The sequence below is a fragment of the Oryctolagus cuniculus genome, chromosome 6 (assembly GCF_051225735.1).
Source record: "Oryctolagus cuniculus isolate XC-2025 breed Fujian yellow rabbit chromosome 6, ASM5122573v1, whole genome shotgun sequence".
Taxonomy (NCBI): Eukaryota; Metazoa; Chordata; class Mammalia; order Lagomorpha; family Leporidae; genus Oryctolagus; species Oryctolagus cuniculus.
The window spans coordinates 27,549,043-27,575,456 of NC_142872.1; the positions used below are offsets into that span (position 1 = coordinate 27,549,043).

At 43.8% G+C, this 26,414-nt stretch overlaps 1 protein-coding gene and 1 long non-coding RNA gene across 4 annotated transcripts in view; one reads left to right on the top strand and one right to left on the bottom strand.

Annotated features, from left to right (window-relative positions):
* LOC103347881 (uncharacterized) overlaps positions 1–26,414 on the top strand; it is a 38,424-nt gene that overhangs the window by 10,295 nt on the left and 1,715 nt on the right. The window contains exons 4-5 of one of the 3 annotated variants that reach the window (XR_016236166.1): positions 15,335–15,402; positions 19,452–19,687. This is a non-coding gene — a long non-coding RNA (uncharacterized LOC103347881). Of the gene's footprint in view, positions 1–15,334; positions 15,403–19,451; positions 19,763–26,414 lie in introns of those variants that run through there. The other 2 variants (XR_011389743.2, XR_016236167.1) reach the window with 2 other exon arrangements.
* The window catches only part of ETF1 (eukaryotic translation termination factor 1), a 33,422-nt gene continuing 8,994 nt past the window's right edge, over positions 1,987–26,414 (bottom strand). The window contains 9 exon segments of the mRNA NM_001082767.1: positions 1,987–2,931; positions 3,165–3,312; positions 4,078–4,142; positions 4,768–4,923; positions 5,461–5,590; positions 6,350–6,540; positions 6,861–6,999; positions 10,949–11,088; positions 11,395–11,570. Of these exon segments, the coding sequence (NP_001076236.1) occupies positions 2,849–2,931; positions 3,165–3,312; positions 4,078–4,142; positions 4,768–4,923; positions 5,461–5,590; positions 6,350–6,540; positions 6,861–6,999; positions 10,949–11,088; positions 11,395–11,570 (1,228 nt within the window). The 3' untranslated portion in view covers positions 1,987–2,848.

Genomic DNA, 26,414 nt, shown 5'->3' on the forward strand with positions numbered 1-26,414 from the left:
ATTAACACAGCAATCCCTCTTCTGCTCCTAACCTGAACCAAGGGCCCCCACTCCTCGGGCCAACCCGACTTGCTCTCAGATTACTCTGCTACCCAATATGAGGTATGCAGTGCTGAGGCAGAGTGGGAGGGAAAGGGCCTAGCCTAGTTTCTCGGCTCTTCCATCTGGACCACTCTATTATAGGGCGCAAAGACAAACAGATGCAGAAAGAGCATCAATTTTGCAGTTAAGCCTGGGGTGAAATTTTGGTATCACCACTGGCAGGCTGTGACTTAAAGCTCTTTTAGTTGATCTATAGAATGGGGCATAACACCTCCCTGCAGGGGATGTTTAGTTATGAGACAACATACTTGAAAGTGGGGGAAATAGTTCCCCTTTGACAAATGGAAAGGAGGGAAGTGGGATACAATCAAGTTGAAGCTCCCTTCTCTAGGGTAATCTTGAGATCATGACCTCAGATGTCATTTGCATATGCCCTTCCATGGGCAGTGTATGGAAAACTCAGATCTAAGGCTGGGAAGTTACTAGCCACCACTGATCTGACAAATGCCTCGGAGAACTCATACTTTTCTAGGAACCTCAGACCTTTTCTAGGAACAGTCCTAAAAAATCTCAAGCACACAAAGTGTATTCTTAAATATGGTTTAATACTCTTCTCCATTTCTGTACATCACAACACCAAGATTTTGCTGCTTAGGATCTCTCTGCAGAGGCTATAGAGAATGCAAAGGCTACGGTTTTCACCCCCTCTTATTTCTGTGTTTGTAAGTGTAAGTGTAATACATATCAGTATATATTGATACACACATCAATATATAATGCAATATATATCACTGAAGAGAACACATTGATTAAAGAAATACAAAATTTGGCATCATTTCCAAACTTAAATAGTAAAAATAAAAACTACAAAAGGAGCTGCATACCCTAAATGTATCATGTGAAACAACAAGCATATTTAAAAATGTAAATTTACATCCAATTTCTCTGGTCTTGTCATATCACATTAGACCCATTTACAATGGCAAAACCCTAAGGTACTGCTGTGAAGAGAGCATGTTTGCTTGCTCTTGGGTATTCTGCAAACAAACAGCAGAGCCCAAAGCAAAAGCCGGTGAAGCCTCCCACGCTGGTGAACAGCAAAGAGTTGACTCTTCTCGCTGGGGGTTGAGACAACAGGTTACGCATCGACAGACAGTCATTTGGACCTCTGAGTACAGTGTGAGAACCACAAGCTTTACATTTAAGACATACTCCCTTCATTCAAGTGAAACAGGATTATTGGAACGATAGGCAGGTCTGTAACCTGGGAACAAAGAGCTGGTTCAGACCAGTAAAGCTACAAGTGACTGAGTCAAGTCAGTGAAGAACAGCAGTCAGGCACTATAGTGTTAAAAGTACCCAATTTGAAAAACCAAATGCACCCCATGACCCTAACCAGGTGTGAGAGTGATACCAATTGACTTTTAAAACCTTTGGTCCTTCAAAGCCCATTTGGTACACTTTTTTCCATTGCTGCTACTGGGCACATCCTATTCATTTTGTTCACTGTCACCTCGAGCACGCCATGACCTTGCTTATCAGCTGGGTTCACATCCTAAGGACGGCCCAGCTGTGAAGCACATGCTTCAGGTTTTCAGGTCAATTTTTGGATTCAACATGGTAAAGTCCATGGTGCCAGAAGCTGTGTCCCATCCCTTCCCCGCCCCTGCCCTACCCGCCCCACTCCCATAATTTCTCCTGTGAGAGGTGCTTGTAAAGTCCCACATTTGAAACAGATGCTCCAACCCCACCAGGAGGTCAGGGGCTTATAATTACATGCACAGTCAAACATGTTTTGTCTGTCGTTCCTGTGAAAAATCTTGCAGTTCATTTAAAAAAAATCAAAACATTCACATAATCTCATGCCATCCAACATAAGGAAAACACAACCACCTCCCTTTTACCAAGGATAGACCCAAGCAAATAAACTTTAAATTTCTTTGCTTCCACTGAAATTGCATGTTTTATTTCTCCCAATCCCAGCAACAGCACAGAAGCCCCATCATATCCATCTCCAACTGGTTTCTAATAGGCTAGGATTAGGGGACCTTTGTCAAAGCAACTGATACAAAGGGCTCCCAAATGCTGTGCCCAAACGTGGCTGCCAAACACATGGAAGTAAACAGTGCACTGGCCCAGATGCTTCTTGAGTCAGTTTGACCTTGCAATGCAGTTTGCATCCTTGAAATTGACAGTCTGTAGGGGAAGGGAGAGTGTGAGGGAGTGAAGATGACATTGCCTCCTATTAGCTCACCCTTTCAACATTAAACAGAGACCAAGAGAGAAATGGTTCCAACATTTCACCACATATATTTCTTCTTATGCAGTCTAAGCTGAGAATGCCATGTAAATGGGTCACTGCGAAATGCAGCAATTTAATTTTTCTCCAATCAAAATAAGAAACAAACCAGTATGATCTCACTTCTATTAACTTTTGAAGGTTTACAGCAGTTAAAGTATTTTTGCTTCTATGTATGAAGGTTAAAAAAATCATTTTTTCATAAAATACAAGAGCAACCAATTTCACCATCGAGTAAAAGTAAAAATTGGGATTCTTTTTTAAATTAGTCCAAAGTGGCATTTAGGAACTTAGTTGTAGGCTGCTGCGCTGACACCATGACAAACCAAAGTGTAGGGTTGGGCCTGGTTTTGTTTCGGTTTTCTTTTCAATATCCAATGCTCATGGATTAAGTTCTGGAAATGTTCCAATTGTAAGGCAGGGATCTGTTTGGATTCCACCACGGGTATGCTCCTTGGGTTGGATGCTGGAGGGCGAGGCACGTTTTGCCGGACCCATGTCGACTACCTAGTAGTCATCAAGGTCAAAAAATTCATCGTCTCCTCCTTGATATTCCATTCCCTGGAAATCTACTCGGTACCGCAAGATACCTGGAGAAAGAAACCACAAATATAAAGTCCAGTTCTCTTACACAATTATAGAAAAGCAAAGAGATGATAAAAACTGGTCCAAATCAAAGATTGTGTAACCATCTGCTGTCCCAACCACCTGCCTCAGTAGCCAATGAGCACAGCTAATCTGAAGTAATTTATTTTAGGCTAGTCAGCATAGGCCTTGGCCTGAGACCCTGTTTTTAAGTTCACTTTGTTGATACGCTACTCACCTCCAATTCCACCAAATCCTTTCACAAACTGGGATCCTTCTTGTGACTTATCTGTGACAATTTCCAATGTAGCTCCAAATTTTTTATAGTTGTTAGCAAACCATTCCAACAGGGGCATGCTCTCAATCAGCTCATGTTCCTGTCCTGTCTACAGGGATTCACCAGAAGACAGCAAAAACCAAGTGGTTAGGACATAGCAGGCCTCACCCCCTCACTTCTCTTGCCTACCATCATTCGGTGCTGTCACTCATTATCATGTGTGTGCGCACGTGCACTCCTATAAAACAAAGTGAATTCTGGTTTCTAATAACATAATGCAGACTGCAGAGAAACTGTGGGATTATTTTAAATACTCCTTCTCCTTGGGCTCAAGCCTCAGTCATGAGATGTCAACAGACACTGAGTGGTTTTGACTTTTATGACTCCTGCTGACTCTGGAAGTCAGGCTGCTGCAGCGTCTCTGTGGCAGCCATTCAGCAGACCAGAAGAGATGTGCCAGAACTGCTGTTGGGAGCGGCTCTTAAAGAACAAAGTCCAACAACTCAGAGTTTGAGGAAGCTACCACTTAAAAGTCATCTTGTGGTAAGGTGACACTTTAAATTAAATGTCATGACACATTTAGACCAAGCCCAAAGATGCTGTTGTGGTGGAGCAGCTAATAAAGTAAGTGAAACAAAGCAGCACAGGTTTCAGAGCGCGAGAGGCATACTCAAATAAAATCTTCCTCTCTATTATTTCAAGGATAGGGGAAAGTTCTCCTTAGTGCTTAACTACTTTAAGAAAAAAAATCCCCACTGAACTCCTCAAGCGGAATGTGGTTTGATTTCCCAAGGCTGACATTGTAACTGCCCGAGCTCTAACACACAATCATGTTTCCTTGCGTGTATACCAAACCAAGAAAACAACCACATACCTCTTTGTCTGTGAAATGAGATTTATCCTTCTCTTGTTCTGGAGTTAGGTAAAGAATTTTCTCCTCTGTAGTATTAAGAGGAAAACAATGTGTTAAACTGGTTGTCAAATACTAATGGGGTTAAGTCCTACAAAATGAGGCCAGTTGGATAAGGAAAAGGCTTCTAAATTCATTCTATAAACTTCCTTTCCACCAGCATTCACTGAGTGTCAAGCAGGTAAATTGCTCCCACCATTAAAAAAAAAAAAAAAAATCAAAGACATTAAAACTGACCCTCAGGTGAGTGGTCTGGCCCAATGGTTGCTTGAGTTCCAGTTTTGGCTCTGCTCTGGGTTTGTATTTCCTGACAATGTGCATCCTGATAGACAGCAAGTGATGGCTCAAATACTTAGGTCCCCATCACCAACCCATTTGGGCATTTGGGGAATGAACGAACAGATGAGAGCTCTCTTTAGCAAGTAAGAACAACAAAAACACAGAGACTGCTCTTCAGCAAATATAATCAGGCATTAAGCAGTTCAAGCTGAAAAATTTACACAGGTATGTGCTATGAGCAAAGCAGTGGAGAAAGAAGAGTAGATCTGACTTCTGACTGCTCATGAGATCAGCCATCCTTTCCAATCTCCACCCTCAGGCTTCTTGAATGCACAGATCAGTATCAAACAGCAACCTATTTTCTAATTCTCATACCTTCTGTGCCTTGGCAATGAAGAACGTATCTCATTATATCCAAATTTTCATAGACTATTAGAATTTCTACGGCTCCCATTTCCAAAGCTTTTAGCGTATCTTCAACTCCAAAACAGTACTTGCCCGTGTCTTGACTGATTTCATCAAAGTATCGTCCTGTGGTATTAGTGACAGGTCAATAAAGCATACAACTGGATTTCTAATCAGCAGATTCAACCAACCCAAGATCAAAAAGATGTGTGTGTGGGGGGAACCAGTTAAGCTGTCATTGAAAAGTACTTTATAGCTGGGCCTGAATATGTAACAAACATGTACAGATTTTTAATCCTGTCATTATTCCGTAAACAATACAGCATAACAACCACATACAAAAACTATGCCATTTTATAGAAGAGGTTTGAGCATCTGTAGATTTTGTTATCAGGGTAGAGAAGGAGAAGGTCTAGCACCAGCCCCCCTCAGATACTGAAAGGTGAACGTATATTGTTTTCCCTTGTGGATATGAATATAATTAAGCACACTTATTAGACCTAATGACTGAATATTAAAAATAATGATTCCACAGAAGCAGAAGATTTAACAAAATACTTCATCTTTTTTCTTTTTTACCTTTCCAGTGTTTCTTTCATACATATCATCCATACACATTTAATACACAAAAACACATAATAAGTAGCTGCATTTCATTGATACCTATTAATTTCTTCTCTTGAATGAATTTCACGTTGGAGAGGACCTCAGTAGATAACTCAATAGCTTGGTTGAATCCATTTTCACCGCCATAGGATATATCAACTAATTTTAAAACTTTTGATTGCAACCTCTGACACAATTAAAAAAAAATCATTATTACTTTAAAACATCTTTACCAAGACTCCTTTACCTCTTAATGACATACAAAGATTAACACTGTAATCACTAATGTCTAAATATGGAGGATTCCTATTTATTCAAGGGCTAACTCAAAAGTGAGCAATGTTGCCAGAGCAAACTTATAGCCATTCATATGACATATTATGTTAAACCTACGGTAGGATAAGTCATTCAATGTACACAAAAGTAAGTATCTTAGGAACAAAAGGGGGAGCTACTGGCTCCTGCCACTTAAGAATACAAGATGGTATCTTTGGTGACACTGTCTACTATATTGCTACCTCTCCCATAAGAACTCCTTGGGAACAGGTTATGGCTGAGCCTGTATCTTGAACCAGAAGATCCTTCTGGATTAAATGTTTTAGACTTAATACCTCTGTCATTTTGCTGCTTTATTTACCTTAGGAATAAATCAGAATAAGACAGTAAAGAAGTTTATAGTTTCTGTGAAGTCAAATTCTTTTTTAAAACCAATTATGCCATAGCACCCCAACTCAAAAATGGCTGACTTCAAAAGAGGAAGGATCCAGAAAAGTAGGTAATGTTTCCTAATAAACACCTATAAGCCCGCCACCATTTATCTTAAAGCTACGTTTTTGACCCAGGAAAGGTATTGTAAATTCAAACAGGTAGGTGTACCCAGTGCTCATACAAAGGACTCAACCTATACCCATAGACATATACCATGGACTATCTACTTCTCACTTACCTGGTCAAACATATCAGATTGACTTAGTTCAGTTTTAAAGTCAGCTGATCCAGCTAAAACGAGACCAGCCACATTCACTTTGTCCCCAGAAATAAACAGCTGTACAGCAGTCTCTGCTACTTTCCGAACATAGTTGTGTCGCTTTTCCATTCTTAAACGGGCAAAACGCAAGGCTGACTGACCTCCTCTACCTTCGACACAAAAGTAGTGAGAGAAAAAGGCAATTATTAAGAAGTACACAAGGCCTTGCATTTTAAAAAGCAATAAAATAAAAAACAATCATGCATGCTATTATCCAAGGAAAGGACAAGGAAAAAATTTACCATCCTTGAACAAAAGGTCTAGCATAAACTGTTACTTATTTTTTCAAAGAGTTAACTACTAAATCTATCACTAAGTCCAGGATGACTTCCTCTCTGTTACCTAGATCGCCTGTCCCCCCATCATACTATTTGGGTTTCCTTATTGTTAAGCAAAAGACAAATAGGGTCATGTTCTCTTTCAATATTACCGTGTTTCTTTGGGAGATCCACAGTGAATTTGTGCAGGACTTCTCTTGTATTTCCCTGCAGTGTGCCAAAAAGTGCACCACTACCATCTATTACAATGAAGCCAAACTTGCTATCATCTGAAAGTAGTGCTGTAAGAGCCTGAAAAGCAAACACAAGTACCACATGATGAATTCCAAAGCTCTGTTAAGGTCAAAACCTGGAAGGACACATATAAGCCCTTTTATTCCACTCATTGTGGTATAAGTGCTATGGAAAAAATGATTTAATGGGATAATTTAGAAACTTCAGATGTAGGTATGTAATCCTTATAGACAAATTTTAACTGATGTCATAATAGCCAGTGGTTATCTATGTGGAGTCCTTCAATACACTTGACCTAGGTATGTAAACACAAAACCAATACAGATTTAAAAATATTTCTATACTCATGTTTACAATATCATTATTCATTTGGAAGTAACCCCTCTATCAATGGATAAATGGATAAGCACAGTAGATAAGTGGTATATCAATACATTGAAAAATTAGTCTCAAAAAACGTAGCTAATTTTGCAATATGCTACAGCATGAATGAATGAGGACATATTATGCAAAGTGAACTAGGCTAGTCACAAAAAAGACAAACACTGCCTGATTTTATTCATATGGGGTACTGAGAGTAGTTAATGGTGGTTACCAGGTGATGGAGGGAAGGGGAAAACAGCGAGTTTTTTTTTTTTTTTTTTTTTTTTTTTAATAATTTATTTGAAAGAGTTTTGGACACAGAGACTTGAAGTGGTGTTCACATGGGACACTTGCATCACAGGCAGCAGCTTAACCCATTGTGTCATGATGCTGGCCCCAGGAGTTATTTTTTAATGAGTATTAAGTTTCTGTTTTGCATGATGAAAAGAATTTTGGGGGCAGATCTATGGCACAGTGGCTGGCACACTTATGACACCCACATTCCTTGTTATAGTTGTTGTGAGCCTCAGCTTCCCTGCTTCTGATACAGCTTTCTGCCAACACCAGGCCTGGGATGAGGCAGGTCATGGCTCAAGTACTTAGGACCATGACACCCTCACAGAAGACTCAGACTGAGCTCCATTAATGATGCCTGGATGTTAAACTCAAAATATTTAAATAGTCCTGTGGGCCACCACTATGACATAGTAGGTTAAACTTCCATCTGTGGCGCTGGCATCCCATACAGGTGCCAGTTTGTGTCCCAGCTGCTCTTCTTCCGATCCAGTTCTCTGCTAATGGCCTGGGAAAGCAGTGGAAGAAGGCCCAGTGCTTGGGCCCCTGCTCCCCTGTGGGAGACCTGGAGGAGGCTCCTGGCTTCCCATCAGCCCAGCTCTGGCAGTTATGGCCATTTGGGAAGTGAGCCAGCAGATGGAGTACCTCTCCGTCTCTCCCTCTCCTGTAACTTTACCTCTCAAATAAATTAATTAAAAAAATAGTTCTGGGACCCACATACAGATAAAAGTTTTCATGATGGAATTTGAATTCTATGGGCTTGGCAGATCACTAGTTGCCAGGTGACAATCTCTTTAGAACTAAGAAATTATTAATACTCCCTGTTTTCTCCAATTATGTATTCATTTATTTGAGAGAGAGAAGGAGAGGGAGAGAGAAAGCAATGAGCTCACCTGTCTGCTGGTTCACACCCCCAACTGCCTGCAACAGCTGGGACAGGCCAAAGCCAGGAGCTGGGAACATGTGGGTGGCAGAGCCTTAAGTACCTGAGCCACCACTTGTGCCTCCCAGCGTCTGCACTGGTAGGAAGCTAGAGTCAGAGCTGAGTTGGGTACAGAACCCAGGCACTCCACTGAAGCATGCAGGCATCTTAATCAGCTTAACTGCTAGACCACATGCCTGCACCACCCATTACATTTTTTTATTTTTTTATTTTTATTTATTTATTTATTTATTTTTTTGACAGGCAGAGTGGACAGTGAGAGAGAGAGACAGAGAGAAAGGTCTTCCTTTGCCGTTGGTTCACCCTCCAATGGCCGCCGCGGCCGGCGCGCTGCGGCCGGCGCACCGCGCTGATCCGATGGCAGGAGCCAGGAGCCAGGTGCTTTTCCTGGTCTCCCATGGGGTGCAGGGCCCAAGCACCTGGGCCATCCTCCACTGCACTCCCTGGCCACAGCAGAGGGCTGGCCTGGAAGAGGGGCAACCGGGACAGAATCCGGCGCCCCGACCGGGACTAGAACCCGGTGTGCTGGCGCCGCTAGGCGGAGGATTAGCCTAGTGAGCCGCGGCGCCGGCCCATTTTTTTATTTTTTGACAGGCAGAGTGGACAGTGAGAGAGAGAGAGAGACAGAGAGAAAGGTCTTCCTTTGCCGTTGGTTCACCCTCCAATGGCCGCTGCGGCCAGGGCATGGCGCTAATCCGAAGGCAGGAGCCAGGTGCTTCTCCTGGTCTCCTATGCGGGTGCAGGACCCAAAGACTTGGGCCATCCTCCAATGCACTCCCGGGCCACAGCAGAGAGCTGGCCTGGAAGAGGGGCAACCGGGACAGAATCCGGCGCCCCAACTGGGACTAGAACCTGGGGTGCCGGTGCCGCAGTCAGAGGATTAGCCTATTGAGCCACGGCGCCGGCCCACATTTTTAACTGGGGAAGAAAATAGCTCCTTCAAGAACTGCCTACAAAGGAGATGAATCTACTAGGAACCCATCTTTAACCAAACCACCCTTGATAATTAGCATAAAGACATGAATACTGCACATGTTAAAAAAAATTGCTTTTTTATAATCTCAGGTAGCTTGAGGTTTCCAGCAAGTCGTCTTGTCAAGGAATAGATTTATCCCTTACTACATTCACTTCTATTATTCACAGATCAGTTAAAACCAAAATATACAAACTAGCAAAATTAAACAGTACCTTGAAGGAAGAGTTAAGGCTTAGAAAAATTAGTGTAAAGCTAGACAAAATGGGTACAAGATACTGCTTAAATCAAGATTCAAGACTTGCTTTCATCAGAACAACATACGTAGTAGGACAGAACAGTTAAGATCCTCCCCAGTGAAGCCCCTGCCAGGAGGCGGCTGTGGTAGTTAAGAGAAAAACAGCTTGGATCATCTAAGCAGTTGACTAAGATCCAACTGGAACTGGACTTCCTGTCAAGTTAGCAAAAATCATCCATTGTAAACTGTGTCGACAAATGTCAGTTCTAATTCCACTGTAGAGGTTTTTCCCTTGGTCGATGAAAAGCAAGAGACGGAACTAGGAGCCAGCTGTGAATTCCTGATTGTTCTACTGTTGACTGATTTAGGTCACTCTAATGAGGTTTCCTTTCCACCATTAAAGTTCATCTCATGGCAGCTCCTGTCATTCAAAAGTTTTATGGTGGGGTGAGGGAAGCAGCTTATAGTTCCATTACTAAAAATTTTACAATTTGTGAGCTAAAAACCAGGCTGCAATGTATCACTAGTACATTGGGAGAGATGGAGACCAAGTAGCCTATTAATTTTTTTTTTGTCTCTAATTAGTTCTCCAAATCTAGTTAACCACTTCCCTCAAACAAGCTGAATGACTTGCCACAAAAAATGTAAGCTATTCTACTTTGTGTAATAGCCAGGCATATAAAAAAGTTAAATGGTTTGGAAAACAGTCTGATGATTTCTCTAAAGGTTAAATGTAGTTATCATATGACCTAGCAATTCGACTCCTAAATATAAGAGAAACGAAAATAGTCATATTAAAACTTGTATATGAATGTTCACAGCAGCATTATCCACAAAAGCTTAACAATGCAAACAACCTAACTGTACATCAATGGATAAACTATGTAAAATGTGGCATTCCTGAATAATGAAATGTTATTTGGACACCAAAGAAAAGTAGTAGTACCAACACATATTACCACATGGATGAACCTTGAAAACATAAAGCTAAGTGAAAGATGCCAGTCACAAAAGGCCACAAATTGTATTACACCATTATATAAAATGTCTACCATTAACAAATTAATAAACAAAATAGATTAGTGGTTGTCTAGAGCTGAGAGGTTGGTGGTGGGCAGGTGATCTCAATTCACTACTGATGCATGTGGCTTATCTTTCTGTAGTGATGAAAACGTTCTGTGCTTCAGTATCTTACCTCTGTATGGAATTTGTTGTCACACAAATACAATGACGTATTAATTGGTTTGAAAGGTTCAAAGTCAATGTTGACTTTCTTTTCCTTTCCTTCTTCTGTTACAATTGTTCCACAGTAAACAACCAGACCATTTGGAGGTACTGAAAAGAACATAAACAAGTTCTCTAACTTTAAATATTCCCAGTCTATTGTTCCTTGCCCATTTAAATATTTAAATCATCATTTAAATAAAATAGAAATATGCTTAACTCTCTCATGCAGAATCTTTTAATTTTCAATAAAAAATGCAACAAAACAAAGAAGTTAAAAACACCAAGGCCAAAGAGACACCAATGACAGCTGCTAGAAGGAAACACTAGTGAACAAAGCACCACAGCAGGGTCAAAATGGAAAATATAACCAAGACAAACAATGCAGAAAAGAAACAGGGTCCAGCTCTAGATTACCTTTGTTATAAAGTTTGAGTCTTTGTTGTACAGATGTAATGGCTCCCAGGACTGAAAGGCGGTTTACTCGTGACTTAATGTTGGATGCAGTTCCAAATTCATCTGCTAACATTTTTGCCACTCGGGAAATCTGGTCTTTGGGAGGAATGATCAATGATATCATGCTGGTGCCATTGCTGTGGAGGAAGGAATAACTCATTAGAAGTGCAAATACTATAAGTAGAGAGTTTAAGTTAATTTATCTTTAGTAAAGTGAGCTAGCATGAAACGCCTCTCAGTTAACAGAAACAGGTCACTCCCAAAGTGACCAGGAAGGTAGGGACTACAGTAGTAGTACTCTTCCAAATTTACCGAGAGGTACAGTGTTCAGACAAAATAGGTGTTCAGTTATTTGAATGAATAATGAGTGACACAAACTATAAGGAAAGCATCTGAAGGGATGAGTGGGAAACACTTCAATCCCCTAGGATGAAGCTTTGACAAGGGGTGTCAGTAGAGTAGAAGTTGGCCATGAGGCCCCATCCATGGCAGAGGCTTGTCATCTGGTGGCTCTTCAGTGGGAGATGCCACGTGCCAGGATGAGGCAACTTTTTCCAAAGCCTAGAGGAAACAACAGTATCATCCTTTTCTCTCCTTAAAAAAAAAAAAAGAAAAAAAAAAGGGCAAAAAAATGCAGGCTCACCACGAAAATTTATAAACATTAATTTGGTGGCCAAGTCCTTTGATAATGAGAACAGTAGAGCTTTGGAATTCACACAAATATCTCAGTTATGAAATCTTTCTCATACACTGTAACCACCACCAAGAGCCTGCCAGAAGGAAGTCCCATCTGAATAGCCATCAACCCCTCTCACCTCAATACTGATGCCAATCAACACGGGTAACTTTAATCTGCACCTTCTGAAGATACTTATTACCACTTCCAGTTAAGAAACACTTCATTTTGAATATTCCTCCTTCTACCTGAAGCAAACATATAACTACATATTCAAAACATATCAATCCATCACTAACCATTAGGGAACTACAAATCAAAACCACAATGAATGGTGGCTGGAATATGGCACAACAGGCCAAGCCACCACTTGGAATGCCCACATCCCTTATCAGAGTGCCAGTTTGATTCCTAGCTATTCTGCTTCTAACCCAGCTCCCTGCTAATGCACCTGGAGAGCATGATGATGGCTCAAGTGTTTGAGTGCCTACCACCTACCTATGTGGGAGACCCAGATAGAGTTCCTGGCTCCTGGCTTTGGCCTGGCCTATTTGGGAGTGAACCAGTGGATGGAACATCTAGCTCTCTCTTTCCAATACAAAAACACAAAGAGGCCGGCGCCGTGGCTCACTAGGCTAATCCTCCACCTAGCGGCGCCGGCACACCGGGTTCTAGTCCCGGTTGGGGCGCCGGATTCTGTCCCGGTTACCCCTCTTCCAGGCCAGCTCTCTGCTGTGGCCAGGGAGTGCAGTGGAGGATGACCCAAGTGCTTGGGCCCTGCACCCCATGGGAGACCAGGAAAAGCACCTGGATCCTGGCTCCTGCCATCGGATCAGCGCGGTACGCCGGCCGCGGCGGCCATTGGAGGGTGAACCAACGGCAAAGGAAGACCTTTCTCTCTGTCTCTCTCACTGTCCACTCTGCCTGTCAAAAAACAAAAACAAAAAACAAAAACACAAAGAAATAAGCAATAAAAACAATTTAAAACATACTTCCTCCAAAAAAAAAAAGAGTTCTCAACCAACCTTGCCTATGCATTGAAATCATGGGACAAGTTCATTCCAGGAGGTTCCTATAAATTTTATTTCTTCTTATCCTGACTTGTCATAAATATTATGTAAAAAAAAGGGGGGGAGGGCCTGGCACCGTGGCACAGTAGGTTAGTCCTCCGCCAGCGGCATGAGCACCCCATATGGGCGCCGGTTCTATTCCTGGCTGCTCCTCTTCCAATCCAGCTGTCTGCTATGGCCTAGGAGAGCAGTAGAAGATGGCCCAAGTCCTTGGGCCCCGACACCCGCGTGGGAGACCGGGAAGAAGCTCCTGACTCCTAGCTTCGGATCAGCGCAGTTCCAGCCATTGCCGGTCATTTGGAGAGTGAACCAAGGGAAGGAAGACTTTTCTGTCTCTTCCTCTCACTGTCTGTAACTCTACCTCTCAAATAAAATAAATAAAATCTTAACAAACAAACAGAAAAAAGGGGGGCCGACGCTGTGGCTCACTTGACTAATCCTCCGCCTGTGGCACCAGCATCCCATATGGGCACTGGTTCTAGTCCTGGTTGCTCCTCCTCCAGTCCAGCTTTCTGCTGTGGCCCAGGAGGGAAGTGGAGGATAGCCCAAGTGCTTGGGCCCCTGCACCCACATGGGAGACCAGGAAGAAGCACCTGGCTCCTGGCTTCGGATCAGTGCAGCACCGGCCATAGTGGCCATTTGGGGGGTGAACCAACGGAAGGAAGACCTTTCTGTCTATAACTCTACCTGTCAAATTAAGATACAGCACTTGGAGACATTGAAATTCATTGGAAATTCCATGAGAAGCATGACTCACACTATTGAAAAAGAGCAACAGTATATTTATTTACATCACATCAAGTAAATGTAATCACAAAAGACCGTGTATTATGTAGTTCCTTTTATAGATAATGTCCAGAATAGACACTCTAGAGTGACAGGATATTCCTTTTATGTCTAGTGGTCTTTTTAAGAAAGACTTATTTATTTTATTTTTAAAGTCAGAGTTACAAAGAGAGGGATCCAGATACCCTCCCCATCAGCTGGCTCACTCCCCAGATGGCCACAACCAGGACTGGGCCTGGCTGAAGCCTGGAGCCTGGAACTCCATTCAGGTCTCCCACGGGGGAGGTGGGGGCCCAAGCACTGGGGCCATCTTTTGGTGCCCTCCCAGGTTCATTACCAGGGAGCTAGATTGGAAGTCAAGCAGTCAAGACTCTGCTACAATGCCTGCCCCTCTTTTTATTTTTTAAAAGATTGATCTGAAAGACAAAGTGACAGTGAAGAGTGAGTGAGTGAGATAGAGAGAACTTCCATCTTTTGTTTCACTTCCCAAATGGCCAGGGCTGGACACAGGCTGAAGCCAGGAACCTAGAATTCCATCTGGGTCTCTCCTGTAGGTGGCAGGTGCCCATGTACTTCAGTTATCTTCTGTCGCTTTCCCAAGTGTATCAGCAGGGAGCTGGATGGGAAGTGGAAGAGCCAGGACTCAATGAACACTCAAATGGGATGCAGCTTAATCTGCTGCATCACAATGCTAGCCCCTGACAGCTTATTCTGGAAAAGCCAAAGCATGTTTTCAAGAGCAATGTTAATTTGTGTTACTAGATCACCAATAAATTTTTTATTCCACCATATGGAGAAAACTAGATTACCAGTTTTAAAAGGAGAAAGACTGGCCGGCGCCGTGGCTCAATAGGCTAATCCTCCGCCTTGCGGCGCCGGCACCCCGGGTTCTAGTCCCGGTCGGGGCGCTGGATTCTGTCCCGGTTGCCCCTCTTCCAGGCCAGCTCTCTGCTGTGGCCAGGGAGTGCAGTGGAGGATGGCCCAAGTGCTTGGGCCCTGCACCCCATGGGAGACCAGGATAAGTACCTAGCTCCTGCCATTGGATCAGCGCGGTGCGCCGGCCGCGGCGGCCATTGGAGGGCGAACCAACGGCAAAGGAAGACCTTTCTCTCTGTCTCTCTCTCTCACTGTCCACTCTGCCTGTCAAAAAAAAATAAACATAAAAATAAATTTAAAAAAAAAAAAAAAAAGGAGAAAGACTGACAATATGAACAGACTGAGTCTACATCATGAAAAATTTAAAGGCCCAGAACTAACATGACTAGATAGAAAGTCTAGCTTCATTACAATAGAGGGGATTTATACTGTGAAGGGAAAAGTTGATCTGATGTCAAGCACATTAAGATTTTTTTTTTTAATCATTTTACAGCTGTTTCTACTTTCTACTTAAGGACTGTTACTTCTTGAGACCTTTGTGGATCAACCTCTTAGAAAGCTGTAAGTTTAAAAATTAGACTTATTAGTGTCCTTGGATAACAGGTGGGGTACAAGAAAGGTAAATTGGGAAGACTGCCAGAAATGTCTCAGCTTTCTCCTAATACAGCAGCCCAACGTGTCAGCTTTAATAGAATTTCACACATCCCAGAGTTCAACGAAAGCTGGCAAGAAAAAGAAACTAGAAAGCTGGGTACAAGTCAAATGAACCATGTGCCAAGTGACTGCTAAGAAAGAATGGAAGCAGCACTGTGAAGAGATTGCTAAGATGTAAAGAAACCTCCATATAGCTTTGTAACTACAGGTGCTTGAAATCTAAGAATGTATGAAATAAGGTCCTAGGGTATTTCAGAAAGTTCATGGGAAACAGAAATTAAAATAAGGGGTGAGTATTCAGCACAGTTTCACTACGTGGGATACTGCATCCCTTATTAGAATGCCTAATCTGAGTCCTGGCTTTTCTGCTTCCAATCCAGCTTCCTGCTAATGTGCATCCTGTGAGGTAACAGATGATGGCTCAACTACTTGGGTCCCTAGCTTTAGCCCAGCCCGGCCCAGCCCTGCTTACTGTGGGCATTTGAGTAGTTTTCCAGAGATGGAAAATACATGTCTCTTTCTGCCTTTCCAAAAACTTTTTTTTTTTTTTAAAGATTTTATTCATTTTACTTGAAAGGCAGAGTTACAGAGAGAGAGAAGGAGAGGCAGAGAGAGAAAGAGAAACAGAAAGAGGTCTTCCATCCGCTGGTTCACTCCCCAGATGGCCACAACAGCAGGAGCTGAGCTGATCTGAAGCCAGGAGCTAGGAGCTTCTTCCAGGTCTCCCACATGGGTGCAGGGGCCCAAGGACTTGGGCCATCTTCTACTGCTTTCCCAGGCCATAGCAGAGAGCTGGGTCGGAAGTGGAGTAGCCGGGTCTGGAACTGGCGCCCATATGGGTTGCTGGCGCTTTAGGCCAGGGTGTTAACTCTTGCTGTGCCGCTGTACAGCCCCTCCAAAAACTTTTTCAAAAATATGCCAAAATCCCAGATCGGATTGCCCGGTTTTGATATGCAGATCTGGCTCCTGACACCAGCTCCCAGTTAATGGGGAGAGCTCAAATGACTGGGTTCCTGTCATTCACATGGTAGACAGACTAAACTCGGAGCTCCCACGTGTCTGCCCAACCCCACAGTTGGGGATATTTGAGTAGCAAACCAGCAGTTTTGCTCTCTATCTCTGCCTCTCAGTAAATTTTTCAAAGAGGAGAGGCAGAGATGTCTTCCATCCACTGGTTCACTCCCCAGATGGCTACAATAGCTGGAGTGTGCAGATCCAAAGTCAGGAGCCAGAAGATTCTTCCAGGTCTCCCACGCAGGTGCAGAGGCCCAAGGACTTAGGCCATCTTCCACTGCTTTCCCAGGCCATAGCAGAGAGCTGGATTGCAAGTGGAGCAGCCAGGTCTCAAACCAGCCCCCACGTGAGATACCAGCTGGCAATGCAGGCAGCGGCTTTACCTGCTACATCACAGTGCTGACCTCATCTCTTGGTAAATTAAAGGAAGAAAAAATTTATTTTTTGAAGAGATTTATTTATTTATTTGAAAGAGTTACAGAGAGAGGTAGAAACAGAGAGGTCTTCCATTCTGCTGGTTCACTCCCCAGATGGCTGCAATGGCCAGAGTTGTGCCAATCTGAAGCTAGGAGCCAGGAGCTTCCTCCGGGTGTCCCACACAGGTGCAGGGGCCCAAGGACTTGGGCCATCTTCTACTGCTTTCTAAGGCCATAGCAGAGAGCTGGATTGGAAGAAGTGCATCCAGGACTCGAACTGGCACCCATATGGGATGCCAGTGCTTCAGACCAGGGTGTTAACCTGCTGCGCCACAGCGCTGGCCCCAAGAAAAAATTTAAAGTGTTAAGTTTTGGTGCAAAACTTTGATACCCATACATGTGATATATGAGGAGGTCTTCAGAAAGTTCATGGAAATTTCATGCTAAGAAAAAACTTGGGGGGGTGGTGCTGGTGGTGTGGCGTAGCGGGTAAAGTCACCACTTCAGTGCCAGTAGCTCCTAGGGGTGCTGGTTTGGGTCCTGGCTGCTCCACTTCTGATCCAGCTCTCTGCTATGGCCTGGGAAAGCAGAAGATGGCCCAAGTTCTCGGGCCCCTGCACCCACGTGGGAGACCCGGAGGAAGCTGCTGGCTTCCCATTGGCCCAGCTCTAGCTGTTGCGGCTAGCTAGGGAGTAAACCAGCAGATGGAAGACTCTCTCTCTCTCCCTAACTCTGCCTTTCAAATAAATAAATAATTAAAAAAAAAAAAAAGAAGAAAAAGGATGGCCTATGGGCTACTGCCACCCATGTGGGAGACCTTCATGCAGTTCTTGGCTCTGGCCTAGCCTATTCCCTAGCTGTTGCGATCATTTGGGAAGTAAACCAGTGAATGAAAGACAGATCTTGAGATATGTTCCTTTCAAATAAATAAATCTTGGAGAGGGGAAAAAAAATCAAAATAAAAAACTACATGAATTCCTTAAGATTTTGACTCAAACTCATCTTTGTTTTCCATGAACTTTTTGAAATACTGTTGTACTTTCACATAGCAAAGGCATTTTTCTTTTTTTAAAAAGATTTATTTATTTATTTTTAAATATTTGTTTATTTGAAAGTCAGAGTTACACAGACAGAAGGAAGCAGAGAGAGGTCTTAAGCCAGGAATAAGGAGCATCTTCTGGGTCTCCCACGCAGGTACAGGGGCCCAAGAACTTGGGGCATCTTCCACTGTTTTCCCAGGCCATAGCAGAGAGCTGGATTGGAAGTGGAGCAGCTCAAACCGGCGCCCATATGGGATGCCAGCACGGCAAGTGGTGGCTTCACTCACTACGCTACAGTGCCAGCCCAAAGATAATCTCATATGTATGCACCATGGTGCCTTCCCTTCATTATTTCCATTAGGGAGAGACCTCATGTCGGAAAGTTTACTCCTAGATAGAGCAGTTTTCTTCACAAGCAGACATATTTGGTATCTAATTCTTTCACTATGACGAATAGTTACTCTCAGATTGTCAGGTTAAATTACTTCTCTAACACCAGTACTTTTTCTGTTGGAGTGTCTACCTGAAACCTAGAAGGCTGGGTCATAATCTTTCTGACATTTTCCCCAATAAGCTACAAGTTTTGAGCAGTAAACAGAAGACAGTATGGTGTGCTCTGCTGCCACCCCTTGGATAGGGGTGCAAGGATTCTCAGCATACTGAGGAATCAGGAAATGAATGACCATTTAATTTCATTCGTCATCACAAAGATTTGCTGGGCTTCTAAAACCAAGTATCTGAAAAAAATTTTTGATGATTCTTTTAGGAGTTACATCAGACTCTAGAGATCAAGAAAGAGAAAAGAAATTTCCTTTAGTGGGCCTAGTAACATTTGGCAGGAAAATTCAACTTCAAATATGGTCCAAACTGTAGGTGCCACCTACTTGTCTTCCATGCACAAGTCAAATCATATATATGAAAAATGAGGACAGCCAAGTTTGAAAAGCAACTCTGCTAGCTTGTGCTGATTTTCTGATGAACAATTCTCAAGGGGGCACATATCTTCACACTAGGTTCTCTTGGAATTTTTAGGAGCCAAGGGAGTTAAGGGTTCAATGTTTTTAAAGAGCTGACATGTCCTGATTTATAGAGTTTTTTAGGAGATGAAACTAGCACAGAGGCAGTCAGTAGGGAATGGAATGAGGATGGGCTTCAAAGACAGTAGGGGTAGGGACTAGCATTATAGTACAGTGGGTTAAGCTGCTGCCTGCAATGCTGGCATCCCATAGGGTAGCAGTTCAAGTCTCTTCAAACGAGCCTGGGAAAGCAGTGGAAGATGGCCCAACTGTTTGGGCCCTTGTACCCTTGCGAGAAACCCAGATGGAGTCTTAGGATCCTAGTTTCAGCATGGCCCAGCCTGAACTGTTAAGGCAATTTGGGGAGTGAAACAGTGAATGGAATATCTCTGTCTCTTCCTCTTCTCTAACTCTATCAAATAAATAAAGGAAATCTTAAAAAAACAAAACACTCTTTTCTTTCTCCTCAGCTCGTGGATCCAGGAAGAGCAGAGCAGGTGGGTTAAAGCCCCAGTCTGCAGTGCTGGCATCCCATATGGGCACCAGTTCGAGTCCCGGTTGCTCCACTCTAATCCAGCTCCCTGCTAATATACCTGGGAAAGCAGCAAAGGATAGCCCAAGTCCTTGGCCCCCTGCACCCATGTGGGAGACCTGGAAGAAGCTCCTGGCTTCGGACTGGTTCAGCTCCAGCCGTTGCAGCCATTTGGTGAGTGAACCAGAGGATGGATGACCTCTCTATTTCAAATAAATAAATCTTAAAACAAATAAATAAATAAATAAACCTTACCATGCTGGGGAGAGAAGAGAAAAAGAGCAGTTGTGAAGGTTCACAGCTGAAGAGAGGACAGACAACAGACTCCAATGGATTAGAAAGTTTGAGGCTGAGGAGAATGTTGGGACAAATTAACAATGTGAATCCAAAACAAGCAAGACAATGATGTGGAGGGTAAAGCAATGACCTTAAGATAAGCCTCTATTTACTTTCCACTGCAGATAGGTTAAGAAGATAAACATTCATTATGCAACTTTACTGTAAAACACAGCTGGACAACCTTATACACACATCCATTCCAGAGAGGGCAAAGAAGTGAATGCACACCTAAGAGCATGATCTTGTCCTAAGAATCCATTTTTAAAAATGGTTCGGGGCCGGCGCCGTGGCTCAATAGGCTAATCCTCCACCTTGCGGCGCCGGCACCCCGGGTTCTAGTCCCGGTTGGGGCGCCGGATTCTGTCCCGGTTGCCCCTCTTCCAGGCCAGCTCTCTGCTATGGCCAGGGAGTGCAGTGGAGGATGGCCCAGGTGCTTGGGCCCTGCACCCCATTGGAGACCAGGAAAAGCACCTGGCTCCTGGCTCCTGCCATCGGATCAGCGCGGTGCGCCAGCTGCAGCGGCGGGCCATTGGAGGGTGAACCAACGGCAAAGGAAGACCTTTCTCTCTCTGTCTCTCTCTCTCACTGTCCACTCTGCCTGTCAAAATAAAAAAAAAATCTCTCTGTCACTCCCTTTCTCTATAACTCTTCCTCTCAAATAAATAAATAAAATATTAAAAAAAAAATGGTTCGGAAGTACAGCTTGCCAAAGAACAGTTTTGTTTGTTAGATTTCTATCAAGCTGCTAAATCTAAAACACTACTTGAAAGCTAGTCTTGGATTCTCATTCCTTTTGAATTTTGTGTGAAAAATCACCTTTCATGAGTCTCCTTGCACACCTTTCCCTACCATCTGTGGGAAAACATTTTATTTGAAGACACCTGACTGGAGGAGAAATACATATTATGAAATGGGTGGCTTCCACTTTAAAACTGTAAAGGCTACTTTAAAAACCCCTGCTTTATAAGTTAGGTTTAATACAAGCAGATTATAGTTTTTCCAGGAAAGTTTCCAAATAAGATAAACACTCATTTACCCCTGAGGCAAGACAATCAAAGTTGTCAGACCAGTTTGTGTAAACAAAAAAATAAAAATTAAAGAGTCTCATGTTAAAGTAGAGCAAACCTCTTAGGGGAGAATGAAAAATAAAGCTGTTGCATTAAGTAGTGCTCACTGCATAGGCAACCTGTAACATTCTTTAATTTTACTAAGTTTCCCCTATTTTACTGCTGCCACTATATCCCTTTTCCAAAATCAAAAAGGCTTAGGGGCTATTTCGCCTAGCAGTTAAGATGCTCACATCCCATACTGGAACACCTGGGTTTAGTTCCCAGCTACAGCTTCCTGCTATTGCAGACCCTGGGAGGCAGTAGTCTGCAACTGAGTTCTTCCAATTTTAGTTTATGTGCTGCCCAAGAGATTACTGCAACTGAGTTCTTGCCACCCATGTGGGAGACTAGGATTGAGTTTCCTGCTCCTGACTTTGGTCCCAGCTATTATGGACACTTGAGGAACAAACCAGCAGATGGGAGGGAGTTCTCTCTCTCTGTCTCTCTCTCTCTCTACACACACATACACACACACACACTCTCTCTCTCTCTTTCTCTCAGATCCAATTTTAGGGGGCACACTTCCTTATCAAAGATGTTTGCAACTGTGTTTCCACCCAGGGGATTCATTTCAGAAAATGAAATAACTAAGAAACAGGAGGAGGAAGCAGTTGTAAATAGACTAAATAGAATAAACAGAACTAGACCAAACAAACAAACAAATCCCCAAAACAAAAACCCTGGAATTTAAAATAGTTGTCAGCTTTCCCTTTCCTCTCCTCCAAAGGCACCATCTGGGGCAGACTTTGAGGGTAGGGACAGCGCTGATCAAACACTAAAACCTGCCGGCACCTTGATCTTGACTTTCTGAGCTGCCAGAACTCCATAAAATCAATTTCTTCTTCTTTTTTTTTTTGTACTTTTTTTTTTTTTTTTTTTTGTACAGGTAGAGTTTTAGACAGTGAGAGAGACAGAAAGGTCTGTCTTCTTTCTGTTGGCTCACTCCCCAAATGGCCGCTACGGCCAGCGCTGCACCGATCCAAAGCCAGGAGCCAGGTGCTTCTTCCTGGTCTCCCATGTGGGCGCAGGGGCCCAAGTACTTGGGCCATACTCCACTTCCCTCCTGGGCCACAGCAGAGAGCTGGACTGGAAGAGGAGCAACCAGACTAGAAACCGGCGCCCATATGGGATGCCGGCACTGCAGGCGGAGGATTAACTAAGTGAGCCACGGCGCTGGCCCCATAAAATCAGTTTCACTTAAAACCTACCCACTCTGTGGTCTTGTGATAGCAGCCCAGATTACAATATTCTAGCTCTAACATAACTAAATTGAATAGTGAAAGCTCAGGGGTCCCTGCTTTCTTTTCAAGAGTTATTTATTTATTTGAATGGCAGAATTACAGAAAGTGAAAAAGGGAAATCTTCCATCTGCTGGTTCACTCCTGGCCAGAACGACCAGGGCTGGGCCATTCTCTACTGCTTTACCAGATGCATTAGCAGGGAGCTGGGTCAGAGTGGAGCCCCTGGAACATGAACTGGTGCCCATATGGGATGCCGGCATTACAGGCAGTGGCTTTATCTGCAATGCCACAACACTGGCATGGGGCCCCAGTTTTTACAAGCCGGAACACTTCCCATCAAATGCCCTGCCATCCAACTCGTCACTCACTTGAAAGGAGCTCCTTTCAAGTCAAGATCAGGAACATTTTAGAGACGACTTACTAAAAACTCCAGCTGGGATTCAGAGTACCTGCTGCCCAAACAAGCTTAGCGTTGTGCCCAAGATACAGATGGCCAATGATTAAAAAAAAAAAAAAAATTATTTTATTTATTTGAAAGGCATAGTTACAGAAAGAGAGGTCAATCTTCCATCCACTGGTTCACTCCCCAAATGGCTGCAATGGCTATGGTTGGGCCAGGGCAAAGCCAGGAGTTGGGAGCTTTATCTTGGTCTCTCGCGTAGGTGCAGGAGCCCAAGTACCTGAGTCATCTTCCGCTGCTCTCCCAGGCACATTAGCAAGGAGCTGGATCAGAAGCAGAGCAGCTGATACTTGAATCAGCATCCATTTGGAATGCTGGCATTGCAGGCAGTGGCTTAACCCACTATGCTATGATACCAGCCCTAAACGATTTCAATCATCCTTTTTTCAAGTTCATACCCATTAGTGTCTCGACAAAGCTCGACTTAAATCTCAGCAGGAACAGTTCTGGAAGAGTCACTAAGCTTGCAGCATGACATGGATCACCAGCTAAGATATCAATCAGTTCCCCTCCAATTTCTACTCCATTTCCAAAATTGCTTTATTGAATGTGGGTTTTCCATTTATCTTCCCCCAAATGAGTAAAACTAAGTGCAAACCTTAAAAAATATTATATTTTAATTTTTAAAAATATAGATACAGGGCCAATGCTGTGGCACAGCAGGTTAAAGCCCTAGCCTGCAGGGCTGGCATCCCATACAGGCGCTGGTTTGAGTCCTGGCTGCTCCACTTCCAATCAGCTCTCTGCTATGGCCTGGGAAAGCAGTACAAGATGGCCTAACTCCTTGGGCCCCTGCACTTGCGTGGGAGGCCTGAAAGAAGCTCCTGGCTCCAGATCAGCTCAGCTCTGACTGTTGCAGGCATTTGGGGAGTGAACCAGTGGAATGGAAGACCTTTCTCTCTCTCTGGCTCTACCTCTCTCTGTAACTGTCTTTTAAATAAATGAAATAATTCTTAAAAAAAAAAAAAAATAGGTATATGCACTTAAACTTTTTGGGAGGCAACGATACAGAGCATGCGTGCCAACCTGCCAGTTCTTTCCCCATATACGCCAATGCAACTGGGAGCTGGGAACTCAATCCTTGCCTCCCACATGGGTGGCAGGGACCCAGCTATTTGATCAATCACTTTCTGCCTCCCAGGATCTGTGACAGCAGGAAGATGGACTCAGGGGATGGGGCTGAGACTGAACAATATTCCAATATGGCATGTGGGCTGAACATCTGCCCCAAGACCATACTTTTGATGTGACTTTAATATGGGAAGAGTTAAGTACACAGGGACCGGAACTGTGGTCCAACGGGTTTAAGCCCCAACCTGCAGCGCCAGGATCCCATACAAGTGCTGGCTTGAGTCCTGGCTGCTCCATTTCAGACCTAGCTCTCTGCTGTGGCCTGGGAAAGCAGTAGAAGATGGCCCAAGTCCTTGGGCCCCTGCACCCACATGGAAGACCTGGAAGTGGCTGGTGCCGCGGCTCAACAGGCTACTCCTCCGCCTGCGGCGCCGGCACCTCGGGTTCTAGTCCCGGTTGCTCCTCTTCCAGTCCAGCTCTCTGCTGTGGCCCGGGAGTGCAGTAGAGGATGGCCCAAGTCCTTGGGCCCTGCAACCGCATGGGAGACCAGGAGAAGCACCTGGCTCCTGGATTTGGATCAGTCCGGTGTGCCAGCCACAACACGCTGGCTGTAGCGGCCACTCAGGGGGTGAACCAATGGAAAAAGGAAGACCTTTCTCAATCTCTCTCACTGTCCAATCTGCCTGTCAGGGAAAAAAAAAAAAAAAAAAAAGGCTGGAAGATTTGGATCAGCTCAGATCTGGCTGTTGCAGTCATTTGGGGAATGAACCAGCAGACGGAGTATCTCACCTCTCTGTAACTCTTTTTCTTCTCTCTCTCTCTCTCTCTTTTTTTTTTTTTTTTTTTAAGATTTATTTTATTTATTTGAAAGTTACAGAGAGAGGTAGAGACAGAGAGAGGTCTTCCATCTACTGGTTCACTCCCCAGATGGCCGCAATGGCCAGAGCTGCACTGATCTGAAGCCAGGTTCTTCTGGGTCTCCCACGTGGGTGCAGGTGCCCAAGGACTTGGGCCATTTTCTTCTGTTTTCTCAGGCCATAGCAGAGAGCTGGATTGGAAGAAGAGCAGCCAGAACTAGAACCAGCGCCCATATGGGATGCCGGCGCCGCAGACCAGGGCGTTAACACACTGTGCCACAGCACCGGCACCAACTCTTGTCTTTCAAATAAATCTTTTTTTAATTTTTTTAAATAAGTTCATAGGCTTTACAATCAGGCAGATTCAGGCTCATGTCCTATTCTATTTAATGGCTCTGTAACCTAAGGTAAATCACACAAACCCCTGGAGGTCTGTTTCTACTTACTTAACAAGGTCATGAGGATTCTATAAGATAATTTATGTCAAGTGATAGTTTAAATATTAAGTCACCACTAAGTATAACTAGATGGAGCTCCAGGTCTTTTCCTCATCTACTCCTTCCCTTTAATAGTTCATTAAAAAAAAAAAAAGTACCAAAATATAGCTAGAAATAAAGGGAGAAGGACTGTCAGGTAGTGTCAATGTCTAAGTCTATCTATTGTTAAGGGAGAACTAAAGCTTTGTTTCCCCCTGAAACTTTTTTTTTCCCCAGATTTTATTTGAAAGGCAAAGTTCCAGAATTTTCCATCGCTGATTCACTTCCCAATTGGCTGCAACAGCCAGGGCTGGACCAGGCTAAAGTCAGGATCCAGGAACTTCAGCCAGGACTCCCATGTGGTTTTCTCAGGTGCATTAGCAGGGAGCTAAATCAGAAGTGGAGCAGCCAGGACTTGAAATGTTATGCCCATACAGCATACTGGAGTTGCAAGTGGCAGCTTAACCTGCTCTGCTTGCTACAACATCCGCCCCTCTCTCCTGTAAAATTTTAATTACCTGTATTATATAAAAGCATAAGTGGCTCTAGCCTACAGCTGTAGCATACAATTAGTATTTTGAGATAACCAAGAGATCAACGACTTCAAAGGGCACTGACATAATCCTCCACCTGTAGCGCCAGCACCCCGGGTTCTAGTCCCCATTAGGGCGCCGGATTCTGTCCCGGTTGCTCCTTTTCTAGTCCAAGCTCTCTGCTGTGGCCCAGGAAGGCTGTGGAGGATGGCCCAACTGCTTGAGTCCCTGCACCCGCATGGGAGACCAGGAGGAAGCAACTGGCTCCTGGCTTTGGACTGGCACAGTGTGCCGGCCGTAGCAGCCATTTGGGGAGTGAACCAACTGAAGGAAGACCTTTCTCTCTGTCTCTCTCTCTCTCACTGTCTAACTCAGCCTGTCCAAAAAAAACAAAAAAAAAAAAACAAAAAAAAACAAAAAACCCCCACAAAAACGCTGCCTTTCAAATAAATAAATCTTGAAGAAAAGTATACTAGGCTAATCAAAGGCACTGACACCTGACTTCTATTCTCTCTCCCACCAAGAATCAAATCATGAAACACACATTGCTAACGCTAGGTCTGTGTTAGCTTCTGGGAGGGGTGTACAGTGGTGGAGAAATCATTTTACCACAAAGTAGTGCTCACATATTTGATGACTGAATAAATGGTTAATTTTTAACATCAAAAAACAGTACTGGGGCCTGGTCTTGTAGTGCAGTAGCTTAAGCTGCCAGTATCCTATATGGGCTCTGGTTCAAATCCTTTCTAACACACCTGGGAAGGCAGAAGATGACCCAAGTGCTTAGGCTTCTGCCGCCCATTTGGGAGACTTAG